Here is a 14272-nt window from a genome sequence, read left to right as displayed (position 1 = left end):
TATTCTACTGTATCATCTTTGGAAGAAAAACGGCGAAGAATATGTAAGGCATACTCTGATTTGAGTCTTTGTGACCGTTTATCATTTCCAAAGTTATGGATTTGGAGCCAATCTAGCTCACAAGCAGTAGCCTGAACATGCGGATGTTTCTTCACACTGTTAAATAAATTTTTCTCGATAACTGGCAGATTATCGTATTGATCTGTGGCGATCCATTGTAATGGTGCGTTAACAGAGGTGATCCATCCTGGATCCGATAGCAGGCAGGTTGGCAAAACGCCCGTGCCCGCACCAAGCTCTAATATCTTGCATCCAGATAAAGCACCTGTTTGAAATAAACGAGGCCTTGACGGTGGCCAGTATCCCCACAACTGTCTTAGCATATGCTCGGCAAAATAGACGCTAGAACGCCATACGACGCTTCCTGTATCTCCGACACGCGAACGTAAAGCTGTACACTATTGTGTTATTGACAACGCACTCACGTTTTGAAATACATCCAGAGTAATTTCACGAGACTTCCCAGTATTTGATAGCCTAGTTTCATGGGTTGAAACTGCCAATTTGAATGTGAGATTTACAACATCACTTTTTTGCTCTAGGATTCCCAGGTCTTCCTCCTTTGCATACCTCAGCGTGTAGAGTAGAAATATCTCTTCTTCGACCTCTTCTACTTTACGAACACAACTTTCAGGAATATGAAATAAAACCCCCGGAGATGCCAACAACGTCTCTTCAGAGTTGTTCGACATTGCAGGTATGGATCTCACAGGTCAACGCAAAGTGGAGCTATATCCAATCTCTACCTCTTCTCCCATCTCGACGAAGCTTTTCTTGACGAGCCTTTTCCTCAAAAGCCTTACGAGATTTTTTCTCGCCGAACCCTAAAGACAGGGCCATCTCTCCACGGGTATTTCTAGAATCAATGACTTGATAATCTTCAATTGAGTACTGGTCATTCAAACCACTTAAAGGAATCCCCCCTGAATCGAATCTGGAGTCAGCTTATAATGCACATACCTGTGTGAGCGCCAGTTCACATCATCATCGTCTTCAGCCCCGTACTCATGCATATTTGCATCATCATCCCATAGACTTTCTGAAGATAACCTAGTCAATTCTGATTGACCCTTCGGTACACTCGTCTTCTCCCGAATGTTCTTTTGGAACGAGCCGAGAAGTTTTAACTGATCCAAATCTCTAGGTGGATTGGAGTCCTTTTTGTCTTGTTTGTATTGTTGAACAATAGAATTTAACAATTCACGACCAGACGATTGCTTTGGTTTAATTTCTGGTGTAGATAGCAAGTTTTCTGTTTCAGAAACTTGTTGAGATACATTTTCGGTTGGGTTCAGTTCCTCGGGAATACGTGGTCCTTTAATATGGCCTTTGCGGAAGTTTTCGGTTGGAACATTCTCCTGTTTAAGTTGTATATCATGATGGGGTTTCTTGCTAAGACGCTTATCCTCCAGTAAATCGTGGCTGCTCATAGGTTTTCTTGAACGTTCCTCTTGAGAAACATCTTCCTCGCTACCAAAACTCAGCAATGTTACATTCTTTTTCGGTCGCTTATTTTTCCGTTTGAGCGAGTCTGCACGTTCTGCTGCCATGGCTTTCGCTTGATTCTGAACGATTCGTTCTTCAGGTGTTATACGCGGGACCAAATCGGAGAATGGATTATGTACCACTTCAGCTCGATTCAACTTTGGTGGGTATACAGGCCTGTCAGGCTCACTCTCTGAAATTTCGACATTGGCTAATGCCAACACATTGTAGATAGTGGATCCTGCCACCCGCCCAAAAATTGTATGTTTGTTTTGCAACTCAGGTGTAGAATCCAATGTGATCTGTGTGAGGCTAAATTCAAACGTACAAAAAATTGACTGTCGTTGGAGTTCTTCTCACCAGTATTGGCCATTGCGACTAGACCGCGACGATTAAACCGGAGCCGTTGATGAAGCTCATTCTCGAAAGGGGAGCCAAAAAACGATTCGCCTGATTGTGTTAATAATTGAACACACACCTCCTTGTCCTGTACCAGTTGGATCGCCAGTTTGTATAATGAAGCCTGGCACAATGCGATGCCATACCAAATTATCGAAATAACCCTCAAGTGTCAAGGCGATGAAGTTCTTGCATGCCTTTGGTGCCTCCTTAGACCATAACTCAATTTCAATCTCCCCTTTTGGTGTGTATAAAATGACTTTGCCATCCGTCGGTGGCTCGGTGACATACAAAGTCGACATGGTTGGAGTGACGACCTCCACAAATGGTCGACCAACTTTAGGATACTAGTCGCTATTAAAGAGTGCCTGAATTTGTATCATTTCGTATACTCACACAGCATCAACGATTGGCGGTGGTGGAGGGTCCATCACTGTACTAGCAGCCAAGGCTGTTGGCACAGTTGATTTGTTTCGAAAAATTAGCTCATAATCGGAGACGAGAGTCACCACCAAGTCGACAGGCATGTTCAATGTCGCACTAAAGACAATCCCAAGGTTATGTGGTGTCATTTTGTTTTTCGCAGACAGCTGTTGCACATGGTTTAAGTGGGAAAATAATGTATCTAGCAATGAGAAATTTTCTGGCGGAAGCTGTTCCATTAGTGAATTAATTACTGCGCATCGCTGTTCTTGTTCTTGGATTTCAGCCGACTTGGAAAAGTGTGGAAGTAATGGCTCAGTACAGAGATTTTCGGGTAAAATACGCAAATACAATTTCAGTAGGCCAGCTACTGCGTGTGAGTCATGCCATGGCCCTATTCGTTGTTTCGTAGCAGTGTTTAGTTCCGCCAGAAGTTCCACATCACCATGTAAAGCAAATCGTTCTTGCAATTGTTTCATGCCAGAAGCACTTCCACTAACGCGATACAGCCCTTCTTCTTGTATAGCATTGGATCCCTCAAGAAATTCAATACATCGATGCACTACTCCTGGAATCAGACCTCCTGAAATAGTACTAGGCACCCCTGTCTCAAGCACTGCTTCCGTCAGAGAAGCTCCAAATACTGATTTTGGTTGAGGTTCATCTGAAGAAGTCACAGGCAAAATCCCAAAGAGATAGCGACGTCGCTCGCCCATATTAGGCGAAGTCAATACATTATCAGCATTTTGACGTATACGAGTCTTCATTCCAGACACGTGCCGTGGCATATCAGTCTTAGAAGGTGACTGAGGTGTAAGCATCGGCTTGTCTGGCCGGGGTGACATTGCTGATGAAAGATCCTGGCTTTCCACGTCACGATTAGGTGTGACCGGTGGATCTGTGGGCATATGACCCGAACGGGAATCAAGATCATAATAAGGCTCGTACGGAATTTTGTCATGTGGATGTTCCCCGCTTTCTCGAAGCAGTGCGCTCATCCATTCCGTATGCTGAATGAGTGACTCTGTGGTAAGCTTGACAAAAGATGCTGTTGATGACGTTGGAACTATACTTTGGAGGATAATAGTAGCAAAACGACAGCTTTGTTCGCGAAGTGGGACCGAATTATCCATTTGACGTCCAATGCGTGTCCGTCGAAGGTCAAAGACCAAAGGAGCACCAATGCTCTGTGGATCGCTGATTATGAGAGTATTTGTATGCAAAGAGCATCGCACAATTGTCCAAGCATCTCCATAAGCGCTCAATAAGCACTCTTGCCGAAGGCACACTCCATATATTGGATCCATAGGTGGTTCCTGGACCTGATCTGTAGTAAAAAAATGGACAACAAGGTCATCATAACGTCCAGGAAGTCGTTGCATGGCGTGCAAGAACGAATCGACTGCATGATCTCGATCCATTAAACTCCATGGTGTACATGGGAGCTCAAACAAAGAGCGGTCTGGAAGGGGCAATGAAGGTATCGCAGTCCCTGGAGCAAGATTCATAGATCGAACTAGAATACGTTCGCGTATGTTCACGATATCCAAATACGATTTTTCAATCCGAATTACGTGACGTCGTCGTTGACTAGATTCTCCGGGTAAAGCATTCACAACTATCCGCACACGAAACGTGAGCACATCAACGCCACCTTGTGTTCGCACTGACGAACAGTATGTTGTCACTTCAGCATTAGAAAGGTGAACATGATCGAAGATAGCCAGAGATGCCATGTCATCGACGGTGCGACTAACAGGTGTTGAAGGACGGGAATTGTTGGGTCGACGAGAACCACTAGAACTTAGGGATCTTGTGCTTAAGTTAGGGGAAGCGGAAGCATGTATCCGGCTGACATTTTGGGACGTGCTTCTCTGTGATGGGGATTCGGGTACACGCGTACTCGTTATGCGAGATCCGCTAGGCTTACGCCATAAGCGCGGTGATGAATTGGAAACAGGCGACAAAGCACGCGGCAGTTCTAATCCAGCCGCGTGATTAGAGCGAGGGGTGAGCTCTGGCACTTGAGGAATTTCAGAGGAGAGATCCTGTGATGGTGACATAGCATGCGCACTTTTATGCGATTCACCGCGCAAGCTCTTAATACTTCTTCTTCTCAAATTCCGTAACCGCCCAGAGAAGCTGGAAGTTGGAGAGGAGAGGCCCTCTACTCCCAAGCCAATAGTTTCTCCACGATCACTTGTATGATCACTTAATGCTGGTAATCCCGCAATATGTTGATGGTATTCACCGACCAAATTGTTGTAGAGCACTAACAGATGTTGAAGCAGCACGTGTGGGTCTGTGGTTTGTAGTTCTGCTGCAAGGTCATTGAGAGTTATAGGAGAAATACCTGCATGCCTTGTATTAGCAGAAAAATCATGGGTTTCAACGATGGGTGGTCCCTCATCGACCGTTGGCACGCCAGTCACCATACGTTCCGGAACTTGCAGAGTCCGTTCTCGTCGAGGTGGATGTCACCCTGGATCGCACGTGATGGACCCGCGCACGGTCCGGCCGAGTGGAGAACAAAGCGGGGTCAGTAGGATCGCTGTGCTGTCCAAGTGTTCCGCCTTGGCGAAAGTGGAGACGATCATTCGCCAATGCAAAACAAGCGCGAGCGCGAAGAAACAGGTGAGAGTGTCGTTGCGAAAGAAGACACCACCTCAAAGAAGCAGCGTAATGAAACTGAAACTTCTTCAGAGGCGTTAGCTTCCTCCTTGATACCAACTTCAGCGGCATCAGACTCTATAGCACCCACTCAAATGAACGGGGCATCATCGACTTTGTCGACAAATGAAAGTCCCAAGCAGAATGCAGGAGAAAAAGAAGAGATAAAGACTCCAGAAGAAATGGAGAAACGAACGACAATCCAAGAAGATGACGGGAAAACAAAAGACTGCCCAACACAAGAGATTGTCAAAGCAACTACAGTGACGCAAGAAAAAGCGGAAGAGTCTACCGAAAGGTCTAATAATAACTCTGGGGCAAATTTAGGATTTGGAGCTTTTGCGTCTCACTCTGCTCCATTTAAATCTGCAACTGCACTAACACAAAAAGCGGAGGATGCTGCTGTTCAAGTTGACAAGGACTGGGCTGCTAGTAGCCACGAGAAAGTGCCTGAGAACCAAGAAATTGTCGTTCGTAAAAAGGAAGTCCAAAGACCTGATCTTGAATGTATGTATGCTTTGTTTAATATACAGTGACGACCGGGGAGGAAGATGAAACAACCGTTCAGTCTAACCGTGTGAAGCTCTATTCGATGGCTAAAGATCAGTCATGGAAGGAGCGCGGAACAGGCTCACTAAAACTGAACTACCAGGAGAGCAGTGAAGCTGCCCGACTAGGTGCGCTGTCATGTACTGACATCTTAGTCATGCGCTCCGAAGGCGTTCTCAAATTGATTCTCAACGTGAAGCTATTTGCGGGAATGCAGTGTGATTTGGAACAAGAACGATTTTTGCGCCTCGTTGCAATGGAATCTGAGGGTCTTACACACTTTGCTATCAAATTCGCAAATGCCACAGAAGCTAGCACATTTTTGAAGCAGTTGCGGATGCATATTCCTCGTGAAGCTCATTCTCGTCGTGACGAATAGCTTCACGGAAAGGCCTGGGTATATACATTTAGTATGTCTTGCAGCATTTAGAAGGCATGAACCGAATTACTTGCATCGTCGTTGATATGGAGTTGCTCAAATTCCGACGTTGGTAATTCTTGCGAATCCTTGTCTTGCAGTGGTTCTCCAGGTTCCACAATGTGGGCACTTTTACCCCTATCACCACGTCGTTCCAGACTTTTACGATTCAAACGGTTCATACGTTCAATGTCGCGGAAATGACGTTCTTGTTTCTGTTCTGGGGTCTCTGATACCTGTCCTTCACCATCTTCTTCCTTTTCTTCATCATGTTTGCTGGTGTACTTTTCAACCACAGCCTGATCAAGACGCATATGCCGCATGCGTACATTGTTAACCACATCAGCTTTGCCTCGAGGAAGTCGAGGAAGCTGGAGTCGATTATGGCACACCATAACAGGCACAGATCCCTTCTGCACTAGATAATGACTCATGCTTCCTAGAACTCCTCGAATCTTGTCAATACCACGACTTCCCACAATCAACATAGTAGGCGAATAAAAATCAATCAAATCGAGTAACATATGCCGCGCGTTGGTGGCATGTAAAGCCTGACATGACACCTTAACATTTAGGCAAGTCCGCTGAAGTAAGACAAAAGCTTGATGGCAAAGTAATACCGCCATATCTCCCCGAATCTTTCGGTTCAACGCGACTTTGGCAGGATCATCATGAGGTGTGTCTAGTTTCGTGTCCGTTTCCATTACTGAGATAATAAGTGTCTCATCTCCGTCGCGTAAAACGGTACCCATTGCCCAGTTGATTGCATATTGAGACCCTTCACTTCCATCACTAGCAACAATGTATCGTTTCGGGCGCCTGATTGTTTTTGAACAGGTCTCATAGTCGCCGTATGTCATCGTCACTGTGCATCGGTTCCGCTCAAAAACACGACCATGGTGTACTAAAGCCGGTCTTCCTGGCTGTGAAGTTGGTAGCTCGTTGTTTGTAAGAAGTGCACGTTGCGTTTCCACTTCCTTCTCAGAACGCGAAAACACAATGTTGGGCGCTGTTTGGAATTCATCAGCAGCGGGATCCAATAAGTCCTCATCTTCGTAGTTTGTCATTTCTGACATGTTGGTAGTGCCTGTAAGCGCATGTGCATTATACATTGTATTGCGCAAGGTCGACTCCAATAGCGGATCTTCCTCTGTATCCAGGCTGTCTGCGTTATCAGAAAATGCATCGGACTCATCATCCGATATCATGCTGCTAGCATCATTTTCCATGTCACTTTCGGTTGAAGTTTGAATAGCATTCAGGGTCGATCCGTCATTTGCATTTGGTACTTGACTCGACTGGGCGCCCGTCGCAGTTGTCGCATTGTTGACGGTAGTCGTTTCCGACTCTTCTTCGTTGGCGATACGTCTCAATGAGGCGCTACGCCGACGCCCTAGACGACCAAAAGAACTAATATTGAGCCTGCGACCCCGATGATTTATATTATCATCATCCATGGCACTACTACCATAAAACGACATCAGTGTAGGTCGCGCCTAGGAGACTAGTCTAATTTCATGCAAGCTTGCCAAATATATTTGCCGCAAGTGGTCTGGTCTGGCTTATAAGACACAATGCTATTGGCTAGCTGCTTCGGGCGACTCATTCGCATTCCACACGCGCGCCTGCTCGCTCCAGGGACCAGGTCCAAAAGCGATTTCAAGGGCCGCCCAAACATTCGTTACATAATGCACATGCAAGTCATTCAAGACCGTCTTTGGCACATCTGCTTCGACGCTGGGGCGGTTCTGAGCAGGTAGAATCAGAGTAGTGACACCTGCACGATGGGCCGCAAGCAACTTCTCCTTTAATCCACCCACTGGTAGCACCATGCCTCGAAGAGATACTTCGCCCGTCATAGCAAGTGTGGTAGGCAATGGACGGTTCAGCAAAAGGCTAATCAGGCTTACAGCGAACGCTACACCTGCTGATGGTCCGTCTTTGCCAATGGCACCCTCTGGCATATGAAGATGAACATCACGATGATCCAGGAGTGAAGTATCTTGTTCTTTGGTCATGCCCAGCTCGTACGCATGCGTTTTGGCCCATGACAAAGCAATTGTAGCACTTTCTTTGATAACATCACCGAGCTTTCCTGTAAGCTGCAAGTGTCCTTTACCGGGCATCAAGGTCGTCTCAATAGGCATCAATGAGCCAGAGCCATTGCCGAGATAACCAAGGCCAAGAGCAACTCCCGCTGGCATCGTTTGAGTGTATAGACGGTCCTTGTGGTATAGAGGAGGACCAAGATACTCACGAAGCTTGTCTTCAGAAATCACCAAGGATACAGTGGGCGGGATATTCATGGGCTCACGAGGCTCAGTTGTGATTGCTGTTTCCTTGTCGGTATCGGTACATTTGGAAGGTTCTGGCTCAGGAAATACTTCCTCACCATGCTCCTTAACAATATCGTAGGCTACCTTGCGGTAGACCTTCTCCAGAAGCTTGCGTAGGCTGCGCACGCCACTCTCACGCGCATAGCGCTTGATCAGAAAGTCGATTGATTCATCTGGAAGAATGACTTTCGCATCTTTTAACCCAGAAGCTTCTTTGGCTTGAGGCGCAAGATAACCACGGGCTATATGCCGCTTTTCCTCCGCAGTATATGAAGAAACTTCAATCACTTCCATCCGGTCCATGAGGGGCTGAGGTATTGTACTCAGTGTATTGGCTGTACAGACAAAAAGAACCCGAGACAGATCCACAGGAACATCCAAATAGTGGTCCATGAAGGAGGCATTCTGTTCTGGATCCAACATCTCAAGCAGGGCGGACGAGGGATCTCCATTGTAGCCTCGGGCTAATTTATCGACCTCGTCGATAAGAATCAATGGATTCTCCGTCCCAACCTTTTTCAGGGCTTGAATTGCCTTACCGGGCATAGCACCCACATAGGTTCGACGGTGACCTTTAATTTCAGCCACGTCACTTAGTCCACCGACGCTAAAGCGATAGAACTCACGCCCAAGAGCCTTCGAAATTGACTTGCCAATAGACGTCTTGCCGACACCGGGTGGTCCAACCAGGCAGATAATTTTTCCTTCAACAGTACCACGCAGCTTTCCAACTGCCAGAAATTCCAAAATACGATCTTTGACATCCTTCAAACCAAAATGGTCATGATCTAGCACCTCAGCAGCACGTTTGATGGCATAGTTATCCCGGGAGTGTACACCCCAGGGAATACTTGTAATCCATTCGAGGTATCCTCGAGTTACGTTAAATTCACTGGCAGCTTGTTCAAGGGATTGAAGTTTGGCAAGTTCTTCATCGAAAACCTTTCGGACGGCCTCCGGCATGTTGAGTTTGGCCGCCTTTTCTTTGAACTTTTCAATCAATTTGTCCTTTCCATCAGATTCAATCCCAAGCTCGCGTTTAATACCCTTCAGCTGCTCCATCAAGTAGTACTCTCGTTGTCTCTTTTGAATCTTATTTTCCACATCTTTGCTAATCTTGCTCTGGAGCTGAGCATTAACCAGCTCTTTTTTAAGGACAAGAAGCGCTTTTTGCAAACGATCCTCCACATTCATCGACTCGAGTACACCTTGCAGCTCATCAACTTCACTGCTGGAGACAGCAGCGGCAAAATCTGCCAGCTTCTCAGGCTCCTCAAATACATTACCAGCACCCTGAGAGATGCTAAAGTTGGCAATCTGGTCACGGAATAGCGGATTCAAGTTTGCAATGTCTTTAAAGACTGAGATCAACTCTGACATGACAGCGCGGATGTATTGGTTGGGCTTTCGATCGTACGGTTCCATTTCAAGATTTGTAACATTGACCAAAGACACCCCATACCGGTGTAAAAATGCAGTTTGATACGGTGGTGTATGCGATGGAAGATCCTCGCCAGTATTCACTTGATCTAAAGTTTTTTCATTCACTTGAGAGTCGACTTTCGACTCTGTTGGACTTGATTCGCTATTCCGCATAGTGTCGAGCTCTTTGTTGGATTTTTCTGCATCAACAGAGCTCAAAGATTCTGGAATCGGCTCATTTTCATCTCCCTTTTGCACTGGCGTTATCAATTCGTCAATCACAATCCGACGATGAGGATACAGAACAGCTGTGATACCATCCTCTGAAGCATCAGCTTTACCACTTGTATTTGTCGGAAAAATACTAGTGATTTGCGCAAAGACTCCAACACGATGCACACGGTCCAAATTGGCAATGACATCTGAATCTTCTTCTTCATCCTTGAGCAGAAATGCGCCAACATAGGGCTGTCCACGCTCCATCGCCTCCTTAATTGCAGCACACACTTGGGAGTTTTTAATAACAACGGCCTTATAAAAGCCAGGGAAAAGGGGTCGGCGCGTAATGGGAAGAGCCAAGACCTGAGGATATACTGTGGGAACGGTGTTCCGAGAAACCATCATGGAGGGCTTGTCACCTTTCTTGCCGTCCCCATCATTTCCATTGTCACCTTCGGAACCACTTGAGCTCCCGCCATTGGCGCTCCTATTCTCATGACCTTGATTATCGTCCGAAGGAGCCTGTTCATCAATGCATTTCTGGGCAGAATCAGATTTGTTCACCATGTCACGCTCAGAGCATGTCGTACTCGGAGAATTTATTCTCTTTTGTTTGGATTCAGGATCATCTTCAGGTCCTATCAGTCCACGATTCGAGCCACCCTTGTTGCGGGGAAGCAAACATGTGCCACTCGTATGGATGTGGGCAGCTGGCGTTATGACTGACGCCACACGAGAATCGTCCACTCTTGCGTGCCATTCAATAGCGCTTGAATATCTATAAGCCTTCCAGGGCCTCGAAGATACTCTCCAAAGGCGCTGGAGGGATTGCCTCGTACGTATCATCGAAGCTTGTCCTCCGTTGTACGTGGAGAGTATTAAGATGGCCATCGATCTTCGTGGCGTGGCCTTTCGATCACGCCACGTGGCATGCGCATCCACTTCGACGCGCACGTTCGCGACGCGTCGGCACCGCAACCCGTCACGGACGCGATGGTGGATGTTAGGTAGGGTCAAATTTTGCTCACTTTTAGCTCAAACAAGAAGCGAAAAACTGAGAAGCAAACTGGATCATTCAGTGACACGCTTGCGAGCTTGCACACTGCCAAAGAACATGAAATCAGTATGTCTGTTTCACTCTTATGACAGTTGACCCTACCACCACCTGGGCACGACCTGAGCTTTCATGTATTGATCCGAATAATGACTCTATTGGTATGAGAATGAAACTAATGCCAGTGTTCCAGCAAATTGATGTGGAAGAATGTCAACTTCCTCATGCACCACCAGCTATCAGGATGTATGGCTCTACGATGGTGAGTTTCTAAAGCGAATTGACCCGAAAGGAGGGAAACCCAGTCCTAGTTCATGTGCATGGATTCTTGCCATACTTTTTTGTTCATGCTCCCCGTGGATTTACCCAAGCAACCTGCGGCGATTTTAAAAACTACCTAAATGTACGTTTCCTGTCGATTTACGCAGACCACTTTTGGTGCCGGATCCGTATTTGATATCTCTCTGGAAAGCAAAAAGAATTTGATGCAATATACCGGACCAGAGAATATTGCATTCATCAAAATTACTGTCGCAGATTTACGCTACCTTCCCCGTATTAGAGATACGTATGCAAACTACTGACCAGACACGCTCGTTTGAACGAGGAGAAATCGGGTTTAGGGATTTATTTGTCTCTGGAGAGCCATCTGAGTCTTTTGATAACGTCGCATACACTCTGCGATTCATGATTGATCTAAACATTGTTGGTATGAACTGGGTTGAAATCAAAGCCGGTCGTTACTCAATTCGTTCGCCTAATACCTGCATTTCGCGATGCCAGATTGAGGTGGACTGCCAGTGCGTATATTTATTGCACTAACGGGAGACCTGATGCGGTACTTTCTCATGCACCTCACGGCGAATGGTTAAAAATGGCGCCTCTTCGAACCCTTAGTTTCGATATCGAATGCGCCGGTCGAAAGGGCGTTTTTCCTGACCCCTCTGTTGATCCTGTGATTCAAATCGCCAACATGGTCACAAGACAAGGGGAGTCATCACCTTTCGTGAAAAACATCTTCACTCTTGGTTCTTGCTCTCACATCGTTGGTTGTCATGTCATGTCATTTGATAACGAGAAAGATTTACTTGAGGCTTGGGCCGACTTTGTGCAACGCGTGGATCCAGATGTGGTCATCGGTTACAACATCTCCAACTTTGATTTTCCTTACCTCCTGGATCGTGCCAAATCGCTCAAAGTGACTAACTTTCCATTTCTTGGTCGTGAGAAGAGTGCGTTGCAACTGCTAACATCAGACGCTCGGACTGAGGCCAAGGACACCCACTTCTCGTCAAAAGCATACGGCACTCGCGATTCCAAACATACGGAGCTGCAAGGTCGAATTCAACTAGATATGCTTCAAGTCATGCAACGAGACTACAAGCTGCGTAGCTATTCTCTTAATTCAGTGTCGTTTGAGTTCCTCAGTGCGTATTATTTGCTAACCATCAGAGGAACAAAAGGAGGATGTTCACCATTCGCTCATTACTGAGCTCCAAAATTCAGGGCCAGAGTCTCGACGCCGTCTAGCCATATACTGCTTAAAGGTACGTGGCTCTCATCTAACGACAGGATGCCTACCTTCCCCAGCGTCTCATGGATAAACTCATGTGCCTGATTAATTATACTGAAATGGCACGTGTTACAGGTGTACCATTCAATTACCTGCTCAGCCGTGGACAACAAATCAAAGTGATTTCGCAGTTATTTCGGAAAGCTCGCGATGATGGCTACCTTATTCCTGCGTACAAAGGAGATGGCGGTGACGAGCAGTATGAAGGTGCTACAGTACTCGACCCTAAGCAAGGTTATTATGACAAGCCCATCGCTACGTTAGACTTTGCGTCACTGTATCCATCCATTATGATGGCTCATAATCTGTGCTACACGACGTTGCTTGACAAGCGCACTATTGACCGCTTGCAACTCGTTCAAGACAAGGACTATGTTGTAACCCCCAACAATAACTGCTTTGTGAAGTCGTCTTTGCGCAAAGGTCTTCTACCGGAGGTACTTGAGAATTTGCTGGCTGCTCGTAAGGCGGCCAAGGCAGATTTGAAAAAAGAAACAGATCCTCTACGGCGCGCCGTCCTTGACGGTCGGCAGCTTGCGCTAAAGGTGAGCGCCAACTCTGTCTATGGTTTCACTGGTGCAACTGTGGGGCGTCTCCCTTGCCTTGAGATTTCCATGAGCGTCACCGCCTACGGTCGTCAGATGATTGAGGAGACAAAGCGCCGTGTAGAGGAACATTATACGACCAAGAACGGGTATGAGCATGACGCTGTCGTTATATATGGTGATACTGACTCTGTCATGGTCAAGTTTGGCGTTTCCGAACTCAGCAAAGCTATGGAAATGGGCGCGGAGGCAGCTGAGCTTGTATCCAAAGCCTTTATTCGCCCAATTCGTCTGGAGTTCGAGAAGGTTTACTACCCGTATCTTCTTATCAACAAAAAGCGCTATGCAGGGCTCTACTGGACTCATCCGGACCGATACGACAAAATGGATACCAAAGGCATTGAAACAGTGCGTCGCGACAACTGTCGCCTCGTACGTACCGTGATTGAGACTTGTCTCCGCAAGATGCTCATCGACCGAGATGTCAAGGGTGCAGAGGAATATACCAAACAAGTCATTGCAGATCTCCTACAGAACAAGATCGACATGTCTCAGCTCGTGATTTCCAAGGCCCTCGCCAAAGCGGACTATGCTGCGAAACAGGCCCATGTCGAGCTTGCTGAGCGCATGCGCAAGCGTGATGCCGGATCAGCTCCTGCTCTAGGAGACCGTGTCGCCTATGTGATTGTGAAAGGCAGCAAAGGTATGTTGACTACTCTCACCGTCAGGTAGTGCCGCCTATGAAAAATCGGAGGATCCCCTGTATGCCTTGGAGCACAATATTCCTATCGATACGCGCTATTATCTCGAAAACCAGCTTTCTAAGCCATTGATGCGCATTTTCGAGCCAATTCTAGGCACACGCGCTAGTAGTTTGCGTACGTCTCCGAAGCTAACCCTAGTGAGTGGTGAACATACGCGAGTGCTTCAAGTTGCGACATCCAATGTGGGCGCTTTGATGAAATTTGCTGTCAAAAAAGTACTATGTTTGGGCTGTCGCACTCCTCTGAAAGACCAAAATGCTGCCGTATGCCCTAATTGTAAATCCAAAGAGATGGATATCTACTTTGAGAAGCTCGCCAGAGCTTCTGAGGTCGAGGTCGAGTTCAGTCGCCTATG

General features: G+C 46.7%; 5 protein-coding genes across 5 annotated transcripts; 2 read left to right on the top strand and 3 right to left on the bottom strand.

The window, feature by feature from the left end:
* Positions 1-968: 968 nt before the first annotated feature.
* Positions 969-2246, bottom strand: MSY001_2196 (uncharacterized protein; the record flags this gene model as incomplete). The annotated part of the gene is made up of 3 exons (XM_018884034.1): positions 969-1847; positions 1874-1995; positions 2024-2246. 3 exons carry the CDS (start codon positions 2244-2246, stop codon positions 969-971), a joined length of 1224 nt encoding a protein of 407 aa, XP_018740734.1.
* Positions 2247-5433: 3187 nt separating this feature from the next.
* Positions 5434-5965, top strand: MSY001_2195 (uncharacterized protein; the record flags this gene model as incomplete). The annotated part of the gene is made up of 2 exons (XM_018884033.1): positions 5434-5544; positions 5606-5965. 2 exons carry the CDS (start codon positions 5434-5436, stop codon positions 5963-5965), a joined length of 471 nt encoding a protein of 156 aa, XP_018740733.1.
* A 47-nt stretch (positions 5966-6012) lies between these two features.
* Positions 6013-7485, bottom strand: MSY001_2194 (uncharacterized protein; the record flags this gene model as incomplete). The annotated part of the gene is made up of 3 exons (XM_018884032.1): positions 6013-6356; positions 6840-6869; positions 6966-7485. 3 exons carry the CDS (start codon positions 7483-7485, stop codon positions 6013-6015), a joined length of 894 nt encoding a protein of 297 aa, XP_018740732.1.
* A 96-nt stretch (positions 7486-7581) lies between these two features.
* On the bottom strand, positions 7582-9765 carry MSY001_2193 (uncharacterized protein; the record flags this gene model as incomplete). The annotated part of the gene is made up of 1 exon (XM_018884030.1): positions 7582-9765. One exon carries the CDS (start codon positions 9763-9765, stop codon positions 7582-7584), a length of 2184 nt encoding a protein of 727 aa, XP_018740731.1.
* A 2144-nt stretch (positions 9766-11909) lies between these two features.
* On the top strand, positions 11910-13885 carry MSY001_2192 (uncharacterized protein; the record flags this gene model as incomplete). The annotated part of the gene is made up of 2 exons (XM_018884029.1): positions 11910-12462; positions 12684-13885. The coding sequence occupies 2 exons, from the start codon at positions 11910-11912 to the stop codon at positions 13883-13885; spliced, it is 1755 nt and encodes a 584-aa protein (XP_018740730.1).
* Positions 13886-14272: the final 387 nt, after the last annotated feature.

Source organism: Malassezia sympodialis, genomic scaffold (genome assembly GCF_000349305.1).
Source record: "Malassezia sympodialis ATCC 42132 genomic scaffold, msy_sf_10, whole genome shotgun sequence".
Taxonomy (NCBI): domain Eukaryota; kingdom Fungi; phylum Basidiomycota; class Malasseziomycetes; order Malasseziales; family Malasseziaceae; genus Malassezia; species Malassezia sympodialis.
The sequence above is the reverse complement of the archived record's forward strand: the minus strand, read 5'-3'. Positions and strand labels throughout refer to the sequence as shown.